Source organism: Tursiops truncatus, chromosome 1 (genome assembly GCF_011762595.2).
Source record: "Tursiops truncatus isolate mTurTru1 chromosome 1, mTurTru1.mat.Y, whole genome shotgun sequence".
Lineage (NCBI taxonomy): Eukaryota > Metazoa > Chordata > Mammalia > Artiodactyla > Delphinidae > Tursiops > Tursiops truncatus.
In genome coordinates this window covers 14,608,274-14,631,318 of record NC_047034.1, presented here as the reverse complement: position 1 = coordinate 14,631,318, position 23,045 = coordinate 14,608,274, and the positions used below count along the sequence as shown (strand labels likewise).

At 35.0% G+C, this 23,045-nt stretch overlaps 1 protein-coding gene across 1 annotated transcript in view; it reads left to right on the top strand.

Annotated features, from left to right (window-relative positions):
* USH2A (usherin) overlaps positions 1-23,045 on the top strand; it is a 784,083-nt gene that overhangs the window by 111,520 nt on the left and 649,518 nt on the right. Inside the window, exons 9-10 of the mRNA XM_019920609.2 lie at positions 9,764-9,959; positions 12,719-12,849. Coding sequence (XP_019776168.2) covers positions 9,764-9,959; positions 12,719-12,849 — 327 coding nt within the window. The remainder of the gene's footprint in view (positions 1-9,763; positions 9,960-12,718; positions 12,850-23,045) is intronic.

Below are 23,045 nucleotides of genomic sequence, written 5' to 3'. Positions count from 1 at the left end.
TGCAGTGATTTTAAAAGTATAGACAAAATGCTATTTTCTCTATGCATGCTTAAGGAGATAAGTCAGTACCCATAGTTCTTCTTTGCACCTCTAAAATTTTAGCCTGTATGGTATGCACTAGACTTTAAAAAAAGGATTATTTCATTTATTTACCAGAATTGCGGAATTAACTACTCTTTGTAAATTTTCCAGATGTGATCTTTTAAAATGAACATTAAAAGAAGTTTTAATCTGTTTTCTGAAATCATTCAAAAACAAATTGTTCACTTCCTCGTTTTCTTAACCTGTGACTGTTAAAGACAAGTTGTTTTTGATGACTCATGGTCATCATTATGAACTTGAGCTTTCAAAGGGCATTGAGTCTGTTGGACGGTTGAGTCTGTTGAACTCTTCTGTTAGTAACTTGTGGGACGACCCCATCCACCTCCCATCTTCCCATGGCCCTTATGTATTTTTGGCTAAGAGGACATTTTCTTCTTCCTTCCTTCAAAGACACATAATGAGCATTTAAGATTGCTGGATAAGTGACTGAAGAAATGTGTTGCTGCTATAGTTACATTTTTGAAAATGGGACTATTTGTATGTACTTTTTCTGTAAATTTGGATCATATTTGAAATATTGGCAATAGTAGATCAAAATTGAGACTGATGGGAGTAGCATTGATAAAAGTGCTTTTGGACCTGTGGATAATCTTTGAAAGACTGTCTTTGCTAGTCTGTAATAGTAACAAAAGAACACTATTCCAGTTTAATGGTCCAGAAGAGAGAAATGTCATTGTGTAATATTAATACATAATGTAGTAAAATAAATGTCATCAGTGTCTTGTATATTCAATGATTATTCTGTGACTTGTCTACCTGAACATGTCAAAGTATTTGGCTGCAACTTACGGGAGTTGATTAGTAGCCTTTAAGATGCTATCAGAATGAAAGCAATGAAATGAATCAGTTGATAAAGGTCCTCACCCTGATATAACCAGTGTCTAACCTTATAATTTGAACAACCAGGGACATATCAGGGGAATCCAGTTGGTACAGAAGAAACTGAAACATAATCCAAAGTGACAAATGATCGACTGGAGATTGGGAGAACGTTAGGTAGAAAAACATTTGGTTCAGAACCAGAATATAAGATATACAACTATTTCTAGATTTTAAATGAAACTTTAAAAGTCATTAACGGAAAAGATAGAAATAATTGTGAGAATTCAAACATTTACTCGTCATGCCCTTAATTATTATTTCTTCCATTTTGTCACGATATTCTTTGTATTATCGTAAAGGAGTTGTGAGAAACAGAATTATAAGATGAAAAATGTAACAATTTTATGAAATGTTGTAACCAAAAAATAGACTACAGAGTATTCCTTCTCTGTTATCTGTCTTTGTAAACCACATAAAATGATAAAAACACAGCTTCATCCTTAATATCAGAGGCCAAAATGTGTGTCAAGGTGCCATAGTTGTGTATGTTTTAAATCAAACTTTAAAACAGAAATTTAAGCTGTCATTTCTCAAAATCCTTGCTTCTATATGTTAATCTCATCATTCTGAAAATTTTCTATCGTTTAAAAATCATATTCTGTTTACTGGTAATTCATGTACTCTTTCAGCCTACATTATACTCAAAAAGAGAGTTATTTCCTCTGTAGTATCTTATTGATCTGTGTGTAATTTAAAATAAGAACATTTTAATTTTCTTAGCAAAATGGTACATGCAACTGATGCAAATAATGTATAATTTTCTTGTAATCATCCGTGCAGTTGCATTTTATTTGAACACAATTTTTAATACATTAGTAGTAAATGCACACTGTGGAAAGAAATGTTATAAAAAGCAAGTCATCTGTAACCCTACGGCCCCTAGACAACCTTGGCAAATAGTTTACATCCTTTCAGATATTTTATTATTGATATTCTACTAAAGAAATCTGTGTCATCTATCTCTGTCTTCTTAAAGTTTTATCTCTGTATTCATATTCACAGATGAGTCTACCTTTATCTAGAAAATAGGCTTATACTCTACATACTACTTTTCACTTGGTTTTTAAGTTCAAATTGTATTATAAATACTTATCTACATTTGTCCTTATGAATGGTTGCATTATATTTCTTTGAAGATATATGATCTTTTTCAGCCATTTCTTTACTTTTGGACATTTATCTTGTATCCTTTTCTTTCCTATTATAAAGACCACATTATAAAAAAATCTTTCTCAAATAGTTTAAAAAAATGTACTTTTCTGAATTCCCAGTGGAATTGTTGGGTCCAGTGGAATGTACACATATGCTGTCCTGAAAGCTGTGGACAAACTCCCATCCTAGAAATATTGTCTGTACTGGCCCTTTCTACAAACTCTTGCACCCTAGTGTTAGAATTTTTTTTTTCCAAAAAAAATTTGAGAGTTGAAAAATGATAGCTATGCTTGCTTTCTCTAGAAAAGGCTAAAATCTTACCAATATTTCTATAGGTTTTTTATTGTCCATAAAAAGAAGGCTAGCCACCTAACAACTACTTGGTCAGACCCAAACCAACCCATTAGGTTAGTGGCAAATTCCTCTTTGTTTTTAAACATTAAAGGAGCGTGGACTGTATCTTTAGTATATCAATAAAGTATTTAGTTCAGTATCATTTACAAAAAGGCTTTTTGATAATGGCTTCTAAGTTGACAATAAGGATAAAATCTCAAAGGAATCTTTTTAGATCACAGTCTAAAAGCATAAACGTTCGTAAGAATATCAAAGGAATGCTTTTGCTGGATTCACTCCACTAATTCATGTAGGCAACATCCCAAACTCCAACAGCCGACAGTTGCTTTGTTGAAGACAAACTGCATCTGTAATCAGTGTGACAGGACCACAGGTTGCATATCATCACTTCCACCAAGTTATGCAAGAAAGCGTAACTTGAATAATATTAACACCATCATTGGGAGAGCACAGACGTCAATAAGAATACTTTTAAATGAAGTAAAAAAAATAGACTTCAGGCATTGAAGCAAAATTTTGCATTTGGCCAAGGTTTTGCAGTGGGATAGAGTTTTTAAACCTTTGGGAATGAGGTTAATTGCATGGCTAATTGACCTGGGGAAGAAAATGTAATAAGCGCATTTTTCTTCTCCAAAGCCAGGAGGTCAGGGTGAGTATTCATCTATCCTTCTTATCCACACTTAGGGCTACTAGAAATGATATTCTGATGATGTCTGATGGCTACTAGGAATGAAGTGTAGATGGGACCTCCTCAGTAGTTGTAGCTACAGATGATAAACCAGAAATGCATTTTGGTCATAAATTGCTCCTTGGTCCACTCTGTAGGCTACATCGTCTAAATCAGACCAGTACGTTTATGATCACAAAAATCTCCTATCAATGGTTGTAGACAATATATTACATAGGGACTGTCTTATGTACTGCTGGTATCATTTGAACTTGAGATCAACACCTCTGTTGGATTTTTACCCTGCTTGTCCTTCTCATTCCTCCTCCTCCATCTTGTAACTTCCAGATTTTGAAAACGTAGTATGTGCCAGGCTTTGTGTTGAGCATTTTTTATTTATTTATTTTTAAAATTTTTATTGGAGTATAGTTGATTTACAATGTTGTGTTATTGTCTGCTGTAGATCATTTTTAAAATATTGCCACTTATCCTCAGATTATTTTGAGTCAGTAACAGTTAAGGTGTTGTGTTACATTGCCTTCCTTTTAGAGATGAGGAATCTGAGATTCAGAGTTAAAGTAGACTCAGGGACTTACTGTTCAATGGTAGTTTTCACATTACTTATCCTCTTTGATCCTCAATTGCTAATCTAACAATAAAGTAGTAGACAATGTTTACTGAGGGCTTATGATGTGACAGACACTCTGCTAAGTACTTGGACTTTACAACATCTCTAAGAGGCAGGAATTATTACCCCCCATGTTAGATGAGAAAAATAAACCTTAAAGAGATGGAATTAATTATACAAAAACACAGGGCTAGCAAAATCAAGAAGAGAAATCAGATGTGGGATACCATATAATACAAAGCCTAGAGGATTCAATGTAATAATTCATTTTAAATGCTTAATATAGTTCCCAGAACATAGAAAGTATGCAGTTCATGTTGCTTTTCACAGTTAGTGGCAGTACCAATAATTGAACTAAGATGTCTGACTTCAGCCTATGCCTAATTTCTAACTTTGACTATACAAAATAAATTGATTTACAAATGGTTATTGCTGATGAGAGAAAACTTAAAGAGGTCAATTCCCCCACTTTTAATTTTTTTTGGCCAAAGACCCATAGTTGACAATACCCTACTGAATGCTACATATCTTTTACAAAATGTGTTTCATTTTATATTTTTAGGTGGTTTATTGCAAGTCATCAAATACCATGCAATTGTGAACACTTTACATAAACATTACTGTTTATTAATTGTTCCCATTGTACCCCTGTCTAAAGTTTTTCAAGAATGACTTTGTTTCAAAATAAGTATCATTAGAAGTGAGTTTTCAGTTAGCAGCTTAGCAATTGTCTATTAAACTCCTACTGTGAGGACGACTACAGGAGTATAAAAATCAGTAACTTGCATTTCCTGAAAGATGCATGTAAGCAAACCAATCATTTGAGTTCAAAGTGATAGGAGCAGGGTCAAGGTATTAATAGAGTGCAGGGAGAGAAGAGAAGAGGGACAGCTGTCCAGCCCAAAGGGTTATAAATGATCTTGCGGAAAACAATCTTCTTCATTTCAAGACAAATATGATACCGATTTTTTTAATAGGCCAAAATGTAAGCGTGCATACTTTATCAATAATTAGAATGCAGCCTTACCTGACATGAAAACTGACTGAATATTACATTCTCATTCTCTTCTCTGTCTTTTTTCTTTTCCTCCTCAGCTAAGTAGAAAGACTCAATGCGTTTTCATGCTAACCTTTTCAGCATACCATAAAAGAACAGCACATTGGACAATTAAATTCTTATATTTTTTCTTTCTACATTTAAAAAGATTAAGGGAATAAATTGTTCAGCCATGAACTAGTAGGGCAAAATAAATACTGGAAAAAATGCTTTTGACTAGAGTTTGTTCCAATAATAATTATGAAATATGTCAAACTGTTCTGAAATAGTAGATATTTATTGCAGAAAATAGAAAAAGGGAATGACATTTGTTGTCCAAAATAGTTTTAAAAAATGTAAATTAAAAAAAACAAAGGACTATTATTGTGAACATATGGGGAGACTTTTTGATACTTTATTTTACATGGTTTGACTCTTCTGGTTCCTAATTTATGTATGTGACTATGGAAAAAGTTGGGTACTGTCAGAAGTCACATTAAGTATTTTACAGCCAAAAAAAAAAAAAGGGTAAGAATGTACATATTTATTGCTATATACATATTTATTTCAAATCTTATCTAGAATCAATCATAATTTAAATGCAGTGTAACTTGACAAACTATAATAGGTTTTAGTGTACAAAATGAAAATTTGTTCATTCAGACATTGAAATTAACTTGATAAATACAAATACATATTTATTCCTTATTAAAGTTTTAAGGCTTTATTTATTTTAATGTCTGTATAAAAACATGGAGCAATAGAATTTATGACTATAAATGCAGAAATCCTACATAACTTTAACCATTATTTACCATTAATGATGTTGAGTTTATTCTAAGGATGCAAGCATAGATTTTAATTAACCTCTTAACCTATAACATAATTTTTCAGTTCAACAGGTCAGTTGATTCAGAACATTTAATAAAATTGACAATATTTTGTTTTTATATAAAATCACCTTGTTTATTGTGGAATAGAGATTTCTCCTTTTAAGTGATAAAGATCATCTACCTAAAAGTTGTAATATTAAAGACATTTCCATTAAAGTCAGAAATAATACAAATACATCCACGGTCACCACTATAGCATACTTATTAACTATGGTGCTAAAATTTTTGGCCAATGATGTAGAAGTAAAGTAGAAAAAGAAAATAAAATATAAGTGTATATTGAAAATTATGAACTAAATCCTCACTATTTGACAGACAAAGAAAAATGTACCTAATATATGAAAAGATATTTAAAAGCAATAAGAAAAAATGAATATGCAAAATAAAAATGAGCAATTTTCTCACAAAAATATTATATTTTATCAAAACTAGATGAAAAATATAAAACCTTACTAGTAATCAACAACATACATACTGAAACAGTGATTGATACTTTTCTAAAATCAAAATAGTGAAGAGATAATCATAGACTTAGTTGAGCAGAACACAAGAAAATGGACATTCTCAGATACTACTTGTGGGATTATAAATAAGTTTAATTTTTCTAGAAGAAAGTGGTCATATTTCACAAAATCTTTTAAAATATTTACACTCTTATGATACAACTTTATCACTTATAATTTTGTTAAGGAAATATCCACAAGAAAAACAAAAAATTAGAAGAAGCAAAGTGTTTCTGCTGTAGTTGCAGACTAAGTTATTTTATGAATAATATGATAAGTAATGCAATAAAATTCATGATATTTAATGATAAGAGACTATGTAATAGTATGGGTTATATGTGTGTATATGTGTGTTTTTGTGTATTCCTAATTTTGAGAAAAAGGAAAAAAATACACATTTATAAGTTTTGAAAAAAATCATTAAAATATTGTAGCTTATCATTTGGCAGTTGAATTATCAGTGATTTTTATTTTCTACTTCATTTATTTATTTTATGAAAAGGATAGTATTACTTTTATTAAATACATAATTATGCTAAAATTTTAACACAGTTCCCGTGAATAGTTCCTTAATCTATGGAATAAATTTTGCTTTGTCCATAAATTATATGTATATTAGATGCTAAAAGCACTAATTAAAAAAAATTTCTAGCTTTAATTGATCCAGTACATAACAAGTCTGTTTTAGTTAAACACCAATCCTCTAAAAACATGGTTCAAATATTAGTTATCATGGTATATTACCTGTAAGTAATTTCATAAAATACAAAGTTTGCTGCTGGCTTGTCAGTCTACAAATTATATATATAACTGTTGCACATCATGATCAGTGACCAATCATGTAGCTTCTTTCACTCTATTGGTGACTGGTCAGTGCACACCCATTAATCAGTTCGTTCACAGAGAAGCTTGTAGTGGTCTAACCTCTTTTTAAGTGATAAATCCATGTGACATTTTATAAATATGAATATTCAAAAAAGAAGAATTGGCCAACAAAGATGGAAGGAAAGAATGTTTGGGGAGTGAAATTTCAATTAAACATTTCTTTTTAGAGAACAAATAGCTGATCACTGTCACCATTTGGAATACTTTATATATGCAGCCAGGGCAACTTAATGAATGTGAATTTAGCATAAATGAGGACGTTGGTTGTGATGAATAGGTAAAGGTGTCCTAGAGGAAATGATGCCAACAGAAACTTTACATTAAAGGAATCTCAGAGATATTGCACATCAGTGAAAGCAAAAACATGAAAATGATGGAAGCAGGCTGATCCATACTTAGAAAGGAGTATGACAATTCTCAAGGCTTAGAAAAGATGCTTGCTCAATATGGAAATTTACAGAATAAGAAAGCAAGCATTATTCAAGATACTGAATGATTTTTTACAAGGAAAATAATTCTCAAAGTTTCTAATATTAAATTACAGTTTATTAAATGTTAGTTTTTCTATTTCCCTTTACATTTGTAACTGATAGGAAGTTTTTACAGTTTTATCTTCACTTATCCTTCTTTGATACTCTTCCTTTATGTAGATCCAAGTTTCTGATGTATATTATTTTCCTTTTCTCTAGAAAACTTCTTTTAACACTTCTTGCAAGTAGGGTCTACTGGTGACACATTTTCACAATTTGTGTTTGTCTGACAAGTCTTTATTTCTCCTTCACTTTTGTAAGATAATTTTGCAGAGTACAGAATTCTAGGTTGGTAGTTTTTTTTCTCTCAACATTTTAAGTACTTCACACAATTCTCTTCTTGCTTGCATGTTTTCTGAGGAGAGGTTAGATATAATTCTTTGTTACTATATAGGTTAGGTGTATTTTAACTTTGTTTTCTCTTTCTGAATTTTTTTCTTTATCTTTGATCTTCTGTAGTTTGAAAATGATATGCTTAGGTATAGTGGGGTTTTTTGTTTGTTTTTTGGCATTTATCTTTCTTGGTGTTTTCTGAGTTTCTTGGATCTGTGGTTTGGTGTCTGACATTAAGTTGGGGAAATTCTCAATTATTATTGTTTCAAATATTTCTTCTATTCCATTCTCCCTCTTGTTTCCTTTCCATTATACATATGTTGCACCTTTTGTAGTTGTTCCACAGTCCTTGGATTGTGTGTTCTAATTTTTCAGTCTTCATTCTTTTTCCTTTTCAGTTTTTGAGGTTTCTATTGATATATCGTCTAGCTCAGAGATTCTTTCCCGAGCCTTATCCAATCTACTACTAAGCTCATCAGAGGCATTCTTCATTTCTGGTAGTGTTTTTGATCTCTAGTATTTCTTTTTGGTTCTTTTGTAGAATTTCCATTCACTCTGCTTATATTGCCCATCTGTTCTTTCATGCTGTGATTTTAAATTCCTTGCCTGATGATTCTAACATCAACATCTCTGTCATGTTCTGATGCTTGCTTTTTCTGTTCAAACTGTGTTTTTTGCCTTCTGGTACGCCTTGTAATTTTTTTATTGAAAGCCAGACATGATGTGCCAGATGAGAGGAACTGCTGTAAATAGGTTTTTAGCAATGTGCTGGTGAGGAGTGAGGGGAGGGCAAGTGTTCTATAGTCTTATGATTATTAAATGTTAGTTTTACTATTTTCTATTTCCCTTTAGTTTTCAGTCTTTTAGTAAGCCTTTGCCTCTGGACTGTGAACTTCATGTATGCCTCTTTGTCCCCTCTGCCCACCTCCCCTTTAGGTGGCATAGAGTGACTAGAGGGGGCTGGAGTTGAGTATTTCCTTTCTCTAGGTCCGTTAGGCTCTGGTTAAGTAATTTATCCTGAGGCAGATATCGTTAAGAACAGAGTGCTTTGATGTACTTCGAAATGCTTCCTTTCTTCTCCCTCTGCCAGAAGCACCTGGGGATTTTCCCCTGAGTTCATTTACTGTGAGAACCTGGTCAAGCTGCTGGAAGAAAATCTCACAGAATGGTGAGGGCCCCTTATAACTACACTACCCTGGAGTTTTCAATTATCAGACTTGTTCACGGTGAACTTCCAGCAATATATCAATTATAATTCAGATTTTCTACCCCAGCATTGGTTCCCATGGAAGTTTCTGCTAGTGAGTCTTTGATCCTATAGCTGAGACTCCCTTTATTTGCCTGTCTCTCCAATCTTGGGGACAGATGTTTGCCCTGTGTCCCCCACTTAGGGATCCAGGGAGAGTTGTTGATTTTTCAGTCTGTTCAACTTTTTATTTTTTAGTATGATGGAGTGGCAATTCCAAGCTCTTTACTTGTGGAACCAGGACTTGGAAGTCAAGCTTTTAATGTTTTCACAAAAAATTTCAGGTGGTGGAACAATCATAATTTTCCCCATTGGTTATTAAGATCACTTTAAATGGTTTCAGCTTGCATTGTCACTTTAACAATTCTGCACTACCATGACTGTAATATGCTAATTTATGATTTATAAAACACTTTTAAAAATACAATAGTTGCTGACTTTCAACTCTTTGATATTAGCTTTCTTTCTAGTGAAAGTGCCGGATATATAAATAAGAAGAAACAAAGCACAACTTTATATATTTATCATTCTGATATTACTTTATTGTTCTAGTGTGATCACTGCCTGCCTCTTTATAATGACAAGCCTTTTCGCCAAAGTGATCAAGTTCACGCCTTCAATTGTAAACCCTGTGAATGCAACAGCCATTCCAGAAGCTGCCACTACAACATCTCAGTGGATCCCTTTCCATTTGAACACCACAGAGGAGGTGGAGGAGTTTGTGATGACTGTGAGCATAACACTACAGGTAACTAGCGAATAACACAAATAAGAGAAGCTGACTTGGTCTTGAAGCCCATGTGCTTCTATACATAATGCATATTATTTTAAGTTATGTTATTGCTATCTTATTTAAGAAAGTGCTTTCATACCATTAAGTTTGAAAACCACTCTGGTTTACTGAATCTTCATGTTCCAAATGATTAGGTAGTTTTCAGATATAACACTCTAGTCTTAGACTATATATTTTCAGGAAAATGTTTTTTTCTTTTTAAATAAGTTCACATCATTTGATTAGATCATGAATATATTTTGGATACCTCAGGAATTACTGTATTATTCTGAGTATATATATCCTTGAAATAAGTTTTCCGTGTGACCTCTGATCTTCCATTATGTCTGGATTCCCATGTAGAGAGCTTTACAATCATTCAGATTTGGTATGGACTCTAGTAATCAGGGAATACTCTTTTTAAAAATGTTCATTAAATACATAAAATAATTATTAGAGTCTTGTCCCCAAAACCATCCAGCATTTTGACTAGTCATTGAAAAATTACTATTTTCTGAAAGGCTGATATGTTAAAAGCAGAAATAGACAATGTCTGAATTTGTAAAATATAATGGCCCAAGTCTGATGGGTTTGAAAGTGTGCTACTCTGAAGCATGAATGAATTTGTTGGATAATTATTGATAACCTAAAGTGGGACAAGCTCTTGGCTAGGTGCTGGGAATATAAGGATTAACAAAATGATGAATTTTCTTGTCTTTGTATGGATTATTACATGGTGGTAAAGGCATCCTATTAAAGGAACAATTAAAAAGTTGTCTGATGAGTGCTAAGATGGGGAAGTATAGTAGGAGTTAACCAGGTGAAGGAGCAGGGTTGGGGATTAGGAGTGTGAACAAAGTTTTCCAGTAAGAGAAACAGCTGTGCAATGACCTAGAGGAGAGAGAAACATGGCGCCCTTGAAGAACTGTTGAAAGTGCAAATGGCTGATAGTTAGAAAAGGCACTAGGAAGAAAGGCAGAGCCCAGATACTGGAGGGCTCTCTAAACCATGATAAAGAGATTGGCTTCTATCCTAAGGTTAAGGAGATGCCATTTCAGGGCACTTAAGGAAAGGAATTTTGTGTTTTTTAAAGACCCATCTGGTTATAAAGTGGAGAATGGATTGAAGAGGGTCAAAAGTGGTTTGGGAAAAAACGTTAGTCAGATATTGCAATGGTCCAGGTGAGAAATAATGCAGGAAAACATTTAAGGTGGTGTGGATAGAGATGAGCGAATCCAATAGACACTTAAGGTAGACAGTGACAGCATTTTCTGAGCAAGGTGCAGAGTGTAGGTAAGGGAAGGAAGAAGAGTCAAGACTTATGCCTAACATTCCGGTTTGAGCAACACGATCAACGTTGGTACCAGCCATTGAGATAGGAAATACAGGAGGATCAAATCGAAGGAGAAGATGGCAAGTTCTGCTTTGGACAAGTTCACTGTGTGTTTCCAAGAAACAAAGAAGAAACTCTCTTTGGGGCAGTCAGAAACACAGTTCTGAAGCTCCTTTCTTAAAGAAAGGACTTCCATGATGCTTCAGAGAGGATCAGTATAATCTATATACTTTAGTGGCATCTTATGGTTAGCACAGTTTGTAAATATATATTTATTCCTGTAATAATTTAATTAGGATTCATCTTACCTGCTAGACTATAAGGTAACTCTGTGAAAAGGGTGCAGTTTGTATTTTCCTCAGCCCTTAGCACAGAGTTTGGAACATGGTAATCACTCAATAAATATTCATTGAATGATAAATAAAGGAGAGATTTCACACTGGAGATATAAATTTGGGAGTCCTCAGCATATAGAAATGGAAATATTCTAGACGTATTATAAATCCATTTAATTTGTCCTCAGCCAAGATCCATTAGAGTGTGAGTTTTTCATTTGATTAAGTTGTTTTCATCGTTTTCTAACATTGGGCCAGTTTCAGCAATATTTGAGGAAGAGTGCATCATGTTTAAAGGCGGAATTGATAGCCTTCAGTTTTATTTCAGTTTCAGTGATCTGATATGCTACTCACATTTAGTTTAGAAACTCCCTGTGGTTTAGATTGCTTTCTTATATAAAATGGAAAGGGAAATTTTCTGAATAATAAATTGTAAACAATAGGAATTACCTCATATTTCTAATGTGTCAAGGTAGTCTAATATTTAATATGAAATTTATTTGATGTAGCTAAATATAAAATTCTATTTTGGTATTTGAAATGAAAAATAATGGCCATAAGTACTAACAGAAGCATTTGCTTTTAATCACATTAACTATGAAATAATAAATTACATTAAAAGCAGTCTTCTATTTTATAAGATTTAGTTCTGGAAAAATATTTGAATAATATATGCTTATTTGCTTCCAACTGTAGAGATATCATCTGCCACGAATGTAGAAATTTCTCATATTTGATTTAGATTCAGTACCTGGTCTTAGAAACCAGAATTTTAAGTTTGGAAACAAACTCTTTCAAAATGTATGGGCCCCTACAAAGCACAGCTTTTTAGAAGTGTGGTATTATATAACAGATGGGAGTTTAATGAAGTAGAGCACAGTTTGTAACAGGTTCATTGTTTCATATGCTGTGGATCACTAAATTGGCAGGTAGAGATGAAAGGTGCATTAAAATGGACATCCCTAAAATTATAGAATTCCCTCAAAGGAATACAGTCTTTAATTTTGAATTATGCAGCTGATTTTAATGAATTGGAAGTCATAACGCATAACCTTTCCCCGATGCAGGGAGGAACTGTGAGCTGTGTAAGGATTACTTTTTCCGACAAGTTGGTGCAGATCCTTCAGCCATAGATGTTTGCAAACCCTGTGACTGTGATAAAGTTGGCACTAAAAACAGTAGCTTCCTGTGTGATCAGGTGAGTTCTCACTATTGAAGGTAAAGAATTGCTCTCTTCCAGAAACTAATTTAGGAGATGGTCTATCAGTGATACTGAGGGCTATATCAGGAAGTCCTCTGTGTGTGTGCTTACATTTCAAAGAGGTGGTTGCTTTCGGGGTGTTTCTGTACAACTTTTAATATGAATATAAAATATAAGGCTACTTGGGCAGTCCATTTTACAGTTGTCAAAAAACGGGGCTTCCCTGGTGGCGCAGTGGTTGAGAGTCCACCTGCTGATGCAGGGGACACGGGTTCGTGCCCCGGTCTGGGAGGATCCCACATGCCACGGAGTGGCTGGGCCCGTGAGCCATGGCCGCTGAGCCTGCGCATCCGGAGCCTGTGCTCTGCAACGGGAGAGGCCACAAGAGTGAGAGGTCCGCGTACCGCAAAAAAAAAAAACAAAAAAAAAACCGTGGAAGCTTGGGGTTCCAAGTAAACAATGAAGTAATTTAAGTATGTGTCTTGGAATAACTGGTGAATTAATATTAATAAGTGATATTAAGTAAACAAGAACAGTTTTCCTCCCAAATTCCGTAGAAGATAGTATAGCAAAAGTCACTTACACATAGATCCAAGTGGAAATTATGGTAGCTCTGGTCTAAATTTCTTTTAACCTTTTCTCTATCTAACAGTACAATGGGTTTTTATCATTTTATTAATTTTAATTACCAACATCACAAATATTGATGTCTGACCTATATGAACACAGATTGTAACTGTATCATACATCAGGAAAAGCAGCTCCGTACTTAAATGTACTGTCTTCAGCTGGAGCTTTCTACCTGTTCTGATCATATTACCACATGAAAGTAGATAAAAGGCAAATTTACCTTGAAGAATCAATTCAATGATTGTATTAATTTTTAATAATTACATATTCTCTTGCAAATAGTTGAGAATGCAGTGGCCAAGAGCATAAACCACAATCTGGTTAAAGAAAAAAAAATTTTTTTAAGTTACAATGGAATGATAATTATTTCAAGGCAAAATATATTTGTCATATAACTTGGAGCATGTATTAAAAACTGTTTTAACAAATAAAAGCCCAATGTAAAGTGAGCTAATATGGATTTGAAGACCTTCAGATTAACCATAGTGTGTGATATGCTTCATTGGAAAGCTGGGAGGTAGAAAAATAACTAAAAAGGCAATCTCTACTGTTTTTATATTGTGATATTGAGGCACTGTTTTCTGAGAGAGTCATATTACAGTTTTATATGTGTTGACTAGTAAAATCTGTCTTTACACATTTCACCCTTACACATTTGCCCTGCATTTTCAACATGGATGTCTTTTGCTTGTTATTCAAGTCTCAATTCAAAGATTGATATATCTTTTGAGATTTCTTCACTGATCACTCAGTTGTAGAACATTTTCAAATCACTGTATTTTACATCATCCCATGTTATTTTCATTGTAGCCTTTATTTAATTAAGCAAATTAAATAAATTCATCTATTTGCTTCAGCAAATTAAATAAATTCACTTATTTACTTCATTGTCTTTTCTCTGTCCGACACAAACAGTACAGTTTCAGTCACATAATAAGCACCCCATAAATACTTATTTAATAAGTGTTAAGTAAATGAAGAGACATCCTGTCTGAGCACTAATCTCATGGTCAGATGGTCATTTAGAATGGTTATTGTAATAATCTAAGCATTACATAAATTTTTCACTTAAATACGTTTTCTCCCTGAAGATCTAAGGTAAAGTAATTTTGGTATATAGTACTGAAAAACTGTGAACTAAAGTTACAGCTCCCAAAGTTTCATTTATATGTCATTACCCATATGAAGTAAAGGGTAGCAGATTTGTCCCTCAATTCTACAACTCAAGTATGCCAGAAATTAAAACCTAATTTTTCTCAAATTCCTATTTCAAGTCCATTCTATTGGGGTAGGAGACAGTTTTAGTAATTCTGTGCTTGTAAATATTTAACATTGGGGTATCTGAGAAAAATTAAAAGCCCACATCATCGATTTTAAGCTACTAATGAGATGTCACCAAATATGAATTTGGGAAGAATGATCTTATACAGTGGAGATGGCTCCAGTACACTACTGGCTCTGGATCTCTTTCTCCAGTTCTTATGGGGTGGATCTAATTTTGGGGTGGAATTGTACATGAACATACCCAGGGCAATGACATTTCAGAAGGTAGGACCTCTCTGATCATTGATGTCATCAATATAGGTAAACATTCTTTGAGATCTCCTTGAAATGGAGGTGTTTCTCCCCTCCCAGCTAGGGCAGTGTTTTCAGAGTCCTAGTGGAGAGTCAGAACCCCAAGTCCTGCCCAGTGGTAACAAGGAGACCCTCCCCTACTGAGTCAGTGGAGCCAGAGTGGACAACCTTGACTTCTATTCCCACCAGGCAATAGTGAGGCGACATCCTGTCTTCACTCGCCAGAAGAGTTTCATAGGAGGCCTGACTGTTAAAGCAAGACTTAAGTAAGATTCAGAGTCTCATAACACCAAAATGTCCGGGTTCCAATAAAATTTCACTTATCATTACAAGAACTAGGATAATATCAAATGGAATGAAAAAAGACAATCAACAATACCAGCATCAAGGTGATATAGAGGTTAGAATTATCATGCAAAGATTTTAAAGCATCCATCATTTGTCTCCAGCATATACCTACTCTAAAGTTAGGCTGAAGAAACTTCTCTAAACAGGAAATGATAAATGAAGGAATCTTGAAACATCAGAAAGGCATAAAAAACATCAGAGTTAAAATATGGCTAAATATGACACGTTTTCCCCCTTCTCTTTGAGTTTTTTTTTTTTTTTTTTTTTTTTTTTTTTTTTGGGGTACGCGGGCCTCTCACTGCTGTGGCCTCTCCCATTGCGGAGCACAGGCTCCGGATGCGCAGGCTCAGCGGCCATGGCTCACGGGCCCAGCCGCTCCGGGACACGTGGGATCTTCCCGGGCTGGGGCATGAACCCGTGTCCCCTGCATTGGCAGGCGGACTCTCAACCACTGCGCCACCAGGGAAGCCCTCTTTGAGTTTTTTAAATTTTTTGACGGTTGAAAAATTACATCACTATCTAATGTGGTTCTCAATATATTAGAGGAGATATTTTAAATAATTATATCAAAAATGGAGAGGGTAAGAAATGTAAAGGGAAGTAATTTTTCTTTACTTAACTGGAATTGGTAAAATAAAAAAACTACCAGACTTTGATATCTGTGTATATAATGTAATATCTAGACAACAACTAAAAAGGCTTATTATAAGGATGATGTATTCAAGAACACCACAGATAAATCAAAATGGAATTCTAAAATATGTTCATGTAAAAAAATAAAGAAATAATAAAATAAAATATGTTCAGATAACCTATAATAATACAGGGAGGAAGTAGCTAGAGACTGAAAAACAGATAGAATAAATAAAAACCAAAAAAATAAAATGGCAGACTTATTAAACCTTAATATAGCAATAATACCATTCAATGTAACTGGTCTAATAAACCAATTGAAAGTTAAAGATTGCCCATGAACGAAAATATTATCCTGATAGCAAACAAGACCAGCAACAGTGCGTGAAAGAAAACCACAAACCAATATCATTCATGAATTGAGAGGCCAAAGTTTTAAACAAAATTTTGGCAAATAGATATTCAGCAGTATTTTAAAATAATTAAACACAAAGACTAAGATGGTTGTGTTCCAGGAATGCATTCTATTTCAATATTTGAAAATCAAACAATACAATCACCTTATTTTCTGGCTAAAGAAAAAAGTCACCTGATTATGATACTGTATTCAGAAATAGTATTTGACAAAATTTAACACCATTTCATGATAAACACTCTCAGAAAACTAGTAATGGAGGAGAATTTCCTCAACTTGAAAATAAACATCTGCACAATACTTACCTACAGCTGACCTCCTACTTATAAATGAAAACTTTCAGTGAAAAACTTAATGCTCTCTCCCTAAGATCAGGAATAAGACAACAATATTCTATTCAACATTGTACTGCAGGTTCTAACCAGGGAAATTAGGCAAGAAAATGAAATAAAAGTCATCCAGGGCTTCCCTGGCGGCGCAGTTGTTGAGAGTCCACCTGCCGATGCAGGGAACGCGGGTTCGTGCCCTAGTCTGGGAAGATCCCACATGCCACGGAGCGGCTGGGTCCGTGAGCCATGGCTGCTGAGCCTGCACGTCCGGAGCCTGTGCTCTGCAACGGGAGAGGCCACAACAGTGAGAGGCCCGCGTATGGCAAAAAAAAAAAAAAAAAGTCATCCAGATTGAAAAGGAAGAAGTAAAACTATCTGTCTTTGTATATAACATGATCTCGTAGGTAAAAAATCCCAAGATTCCAAGGAATCTGAAACCGATAGGTGGTGTTTTGGGTGGCTTTGAGGAACTCTGGTTCTTTATGTCTCAGTGCAGAAAGAATTCAGTGAGAGGCAAAGTGATGGATAAGAAGGGATTTTTTAGAATAGGATGCTTGTGAGGCTTCCAAGCGGGCTAATGAGAGGGTGCCGTGCCCCAAGAACTTAGTGGGCTACAGTTTTACATTCAAAGGAAAAGAGAGAAGTGGGGGAAAGACCACCTTCTTCCTTTTTCTTGGGTAGACATCAGGCTTCCATCATCAGTTCCTCCTCCATGTCAGGTGGGGGACTTTTTTTGTCCCTACATGGTCAAGCCGGGACTGTCATGGCGCAATGGAAATGAGCAAAAAGGTGGTAACGTATGCTAAAAATGGTAAATCATCAGGTTTTAGTATAATGTCACGTTTTCCTTTTATTTTCTTTAGTGTGCACAGAGGAGCATGTCCAAGGAATCATGAACTTACTGAACTCACTGGGCAGGATGTGGGTCTCATGCCACCATTGTTTTATTTGTGGGGGGCATGTCTCATGCTTCTGTTGCATGGTTTTGTTGCTAGCAAGCCTGCTTGGTTTTGTGGTTAAGTAAACCAGCTTTCCTGAGTGATCATTAACTTACGGATGTCTCCCATACTTTTTTCTCTCCTTAAAATCCCCTGGTGGGATTAGCTATTTAATCACCTACTTTGTCCCTTTACTCTGTCCCTATCAAATTTATTAAAATACTGTCTATCAGAACTAAGAAGGTTCAACAAGTTTGCAGAATACATGATCAATACACAGAAATCAGTGGTATATTTATGTACTTGCAATGAACAATCTGAAATTGAAATTTAGAACACAACTTTATTTAAATAGCATCAAAATAATAAAATACTTAGGAATATATTTAATAAAATAAAAATTTTATATTTTTTATACTTTTATTCTGAACACTACAAAATATTGTTGAAAGAAATTAAAGAAGCACTAAATAAATGGAAAAACATCCTATATTCATGTATCAGAGACTTAATTTTGCTAAGATGGCAGTTGGTCTATAGATTCAATACAGTCTTGTTAAAGGCCCAACTGGTTTCTTTGCAGACATTTATACGATGATCCTAAAATTCATATTAAAATTCAAGGCACTCAAAAAAGGCCGAAACTGTCTTGAAAAAGAAGGGAGTTGGAAGATTCACATGTCTCAATTTTAGAATTTACTATAATGTTGTGATCAAGATGGTGTGATGTGGCTTGAGGAGAGATACCCAGATCACTGTAATAGAGTTGAGAGTCTAGAAATTAACCATCACTTTTACAGTCAGTTGATTTTTAGCAAGAGTGCCAAGACAAATGAAGAAACAACGGTCTTTTCAATAAATGATACTGATATGCAAAAAACGAAGTTGGATTCTCTACTTCATACCTTATACAAAAATTAACTCAAAATGGAGCAAAGAATAAAATGTAAGAGCTAAAACCATAGAAGTCTTAGAAGAAAATAGAGATGTGAATCTTCATGTCCTTAGATTAGTCGGTGACATTTTAGATATGACACCAAAAGCACAAGCAACAAAAGGATGGATAAATTGGGCTTCATTAAAATTTAAAACACTTGTTTTACATGGGACACTATCAGGAAAATGAAAAAACAACCCAAACAATGGGAGAAAATATTTGCAAAGCATATAGTCAATAAGAGACTTGTCTCTAGTGTCTGTAGAAAAACTTTACAACTCAATAATTAAAAGACAGTTCAATTCAAAAATGAGTAAAGGATCTAAATAGACAATTCTCCAAGGAAGATATACAAACGGCAAATAAGCATATGAAAAAATGCTGTGGACATTATTTGTCTTAGGAGAAATGCAAATCGGAAGCACAATGAGACACCACTTCAAACTCACTTAGCTAGCTTTCATTAAAGGTACAGAGAGTAACACGTCTTGATGAGGAGATGGAGAAAGTGGAATTCCCACAGACTACTGGTGGGAATGTAAAATGTGCACCCACTTTGGAAAAGTCTGGTGTTCCTCAAAATATTAAATACAGTGTTACCCTACGACTCTGCACTTTAACTCCTTGCTATATATCCAAGCAAAAAGAAAAAATATATCCTCATACAATCTTATTCATGAATGTCCATTGCTGCTTTATTCATAATAGTCAAAATGTAGAAATAATCCAAATGTCCATTAACTGATGAGTGGATAAATAAAATGTAATATATCCACTCAATGGAATTTTATTCAGTAGTAAGAGGAAAAAAGTACGGACATATTACAACGTACAAAGTATATATTACAACATGGACTTTGATCTCAGGAGTGAGGATAGGAGAAAAAGAGAGACAAGAATAGAAAAGGCGTTTTTAAAAAGAGGCTTCTGGGCTTCCCTGGTGGTGCAGTGGTTGAGAGTCCGCCTGCCGATGCAGGGGACACGGGTTCGTGCCCCGGTCCGGGAAGATCCCACGTGCCGCAGAGCGGCTGGGCCCGTGAGCCATGGCCGCTGAGCCTGCATGGCCTGAGCCTGTGCTCTGCAACGGGAGAGGCCACAACAGTGAGAGGCCCGTGTACCGCAAAAATAAAAAAAATAAAAAGAGGCTTCTGTGTGTCATTTTCTACGTACAAAAATCTAATTTAAAAATGCATGAAAGGAAAGATGTTTTTAAAAATTAACATTTTTCTTTGTTTTAAAAACATTTTTTTCTTTTTTTCTGACTAATTTGCTTTGTTGATAATTTTTATAGTCAGAAAAAAATAAAGAGAATTTTCATGAAATCTGACGTGTAGCCAGAAAGAGCTACATATAGGAATCTGAAGATAGATACAGTGATAGAACACTTTCCGTGAATTTAAAACCTCCACATTCTCCACCTCTAAATCACATTTACATTTTACCTAATTTTTATTTTGTTTTCTCATGCTCCACGTACAGACACAAATTATACGGATTATTATTATATGTGGAAATATAGTGTCAAGTACACCTTTGCCTAAATAATGTTATAAAAGATTTCTAAAATTGCTTAGCGTCATTTTCAACGGGACAACAGAATACACCCTAAAAAAGCTGTCAACAATGTCAGAATTATAAACTGTAAAATTAAATTCAAGCCCAGTTTTTAAAATTCATGCAATTACAATCCTTAATAATATTAGGGAGCATACAAGGAAATTAGGCAGTAGTTCAAGTCTCATTTTGTTATAATAACTTAGGAACCAAGCCAGCCCCAAATGGCCTGAGTGACTGTGCTGTGCATTCTGTGTTCTGAAAGGAAACTTCCCCTTTGGCAGTTGTCATTTGAAACTCCATCCAGTCTTATAAGGTATGGCATGTTTGTCTTATTCTTCCATAAGAGATATTGTAATTGTTCCTCTTGTGAATGCCAAGATCTTGAAAGTGGCATGAAGTAATGCTCTGAGTCACTAAACCCTAAAATTGCTGATGCCAAAGTCAAGACCATCAAAGTCATAGATCATCTAAAGCACATAATAATATTAATATTATTAGGAGACAATGGAGAAGAGTCGTTATTATTATTGAGGATTCCTTAATATAGAGTCCTGGGATCCCTAGGGCTACCATGGATGAGTTTTAGGGCATCCATATATACCTTTAGATTGTATGTGGGAGTGTATCTGTGTACTTTTTGTTTTGTTTATGTATCTTTAAAGGGAGAGCTTTCAGTACCCAAAAGATATATCTGGGCCAAAAAAAAAGAAAAATTACTGCACTGGGGAAAATAAATCCATTCATCTTATAAGCAGCCTTGGCTAATAGTAGAGATACGCATAATGTGTCTCCCAAAATGTCACTGCACTTCGTGTTTCCTTTGCACTCAGTGCCTGAGTTGTTGGATATATATCCTGAGTTGGAGGTTGAACGTTCTTTCCCTTTTCCTCATCTAGTGTGACTTAGGTCCAGAAGGAACCAGATAGAGCCCCAGGCCTGGCTGATGCTTTAAAAAACTATTTTGAGGTATTTGGGGAAGGACCTATGAAGGTCCTACTTAAAGTATATTTATGTAGAGATCCCAGGCTGTTCCTGACCTACGTGCACAGGTGATGCTGATGTGGTGAGGACATTTGAGAGAAAGGCCCTAACGTATGGCCTGCCTCATGCAGAAGGCATTCAGGCAACGCTGTCTGAGTGCTTTTCTGCTTGGGATTTTCTCCATCTCTCTTCCCTTCTTTCTCCTTTACTTTGCCGTGTTCTTGGCCCTGGCTGAGGAACCCGTGAGAGTGAAGCCACAACAGACAAGATATAGGAGGTCGGTCAGCGCAATTCTTCTCAAACTTTAACGTGCATGTGAATCTCTCAGATGCTTTTTCAAAGACAGATTCTGATTCAGAAAATCCTGAGCAGGGACTAAGATTCTATATTTGTGAAAGTTTCTGGGTGATGCCTCATTGCTATCTGTGGACCAGTCTTTAATAACCAAGTTGCTAGAAAACTGTCTATCAAAGATGCATAGAGAAAAGAATCTGGATGTGGGTCTGTGTTGGGGGGTGGTAAATGTGAGTGTGTCCTTCCGCACACACTTGGTCAGGAGTGGATTCACTCTCTCCTATCCTCTGAATTCCACCTTAAAACCAAGTGGTTTTCTAAGTTTTCCACAATGCTGAGCCCCTGTTAAATTGCAGTCAAAGTGTACCCTAAACTATGTCCTCAAAATCAGAAGATTTAACCTAAGCTATTTTTTTAAAACAATGGAAATAAAAAACAGTGAATGAAGGAATCTAAAAGTTGGCTGAAAACCAAAATATAGTTGTAATTTTATAAAAAGAGAGAAGAATGGTTGATTGTAATACTCAAGAAGGCATCGATAAGCGGCTGTAATAGAGCCAGAAGAGAGAGAAATGATTAAGAGACATTAAAAAAGAAATTAATAAGGCAGGAGTCGAGTGGTTGAGATGAATTAGATGAAATGGAAAGGCATCAGTGACGGAAGTATTTCCAGATTCAACCCATGGAAGATGGAATCATAAGGAATAAGAATCCTACTTGTGAAAATTGATTGATCTGCCAGGGTGATAATTGTCAAGGAAATACATTAAAAAATGGAGCAGGATATACTTTCTCTGCATAATGTCCCATTTCCTGCAATTCATCAACTCTTTCTCCTCTGCTCAGAACTAAGTATTTGTCATTAATTACCACAACATATCTAAAAGTCCAGAAACATATTGCCTTATATTTTGTGTTACCCCAATATTAAAGTGTACAAAGAGAAGTAATGCACAGGTTTCTTCGGCCTATAAGGAGATTGACCTTGAATAGTATGATGTATGGGTATTGGCTGTAAGCATTAGGATGGCGAAGGATTTGAAAGGTGGGGAGTTTATGTGGAGCTTTAAGAAAGACATGAAGATTTGGTCATAAGTCATGTGGTACCTCGTTCAGAGACTTAAGGAGAGATGGGTAGTAACATTTCTCTTGCAGCTGGTAAGCTGAGTGATAAGTGATCAACCTGAGAATGTAGAGGGCCAGATACAAAGATAGGGATAAAGGTACTGGGGTGCACATATGAAGAGAAGGAGGAAATGGAGCTGAGCTTGGTGGAAAGGCTCATTCTGAAGACGTTATCCAAGATTCAAAGTTGTGGTAAACTGAAGGTAAAATAGATGAAGCTGCGACCACGGTGGCGTTCCCAGCCTCAGCCTAAGTTGAGTACCACGTATTTGGATACATCTGGCACCTCCCTGGGAATGAACTCATCCCAAGGGCCAGGATATACAAACTTGGCCGAGTAAGAATACCTCAGGCATTTAAGGTCAGATTCAACAGTGCTGATAGTTTGGGCAGGCATGTTAGGTAATAAGTGGTTGTTGGTTTAACTAACA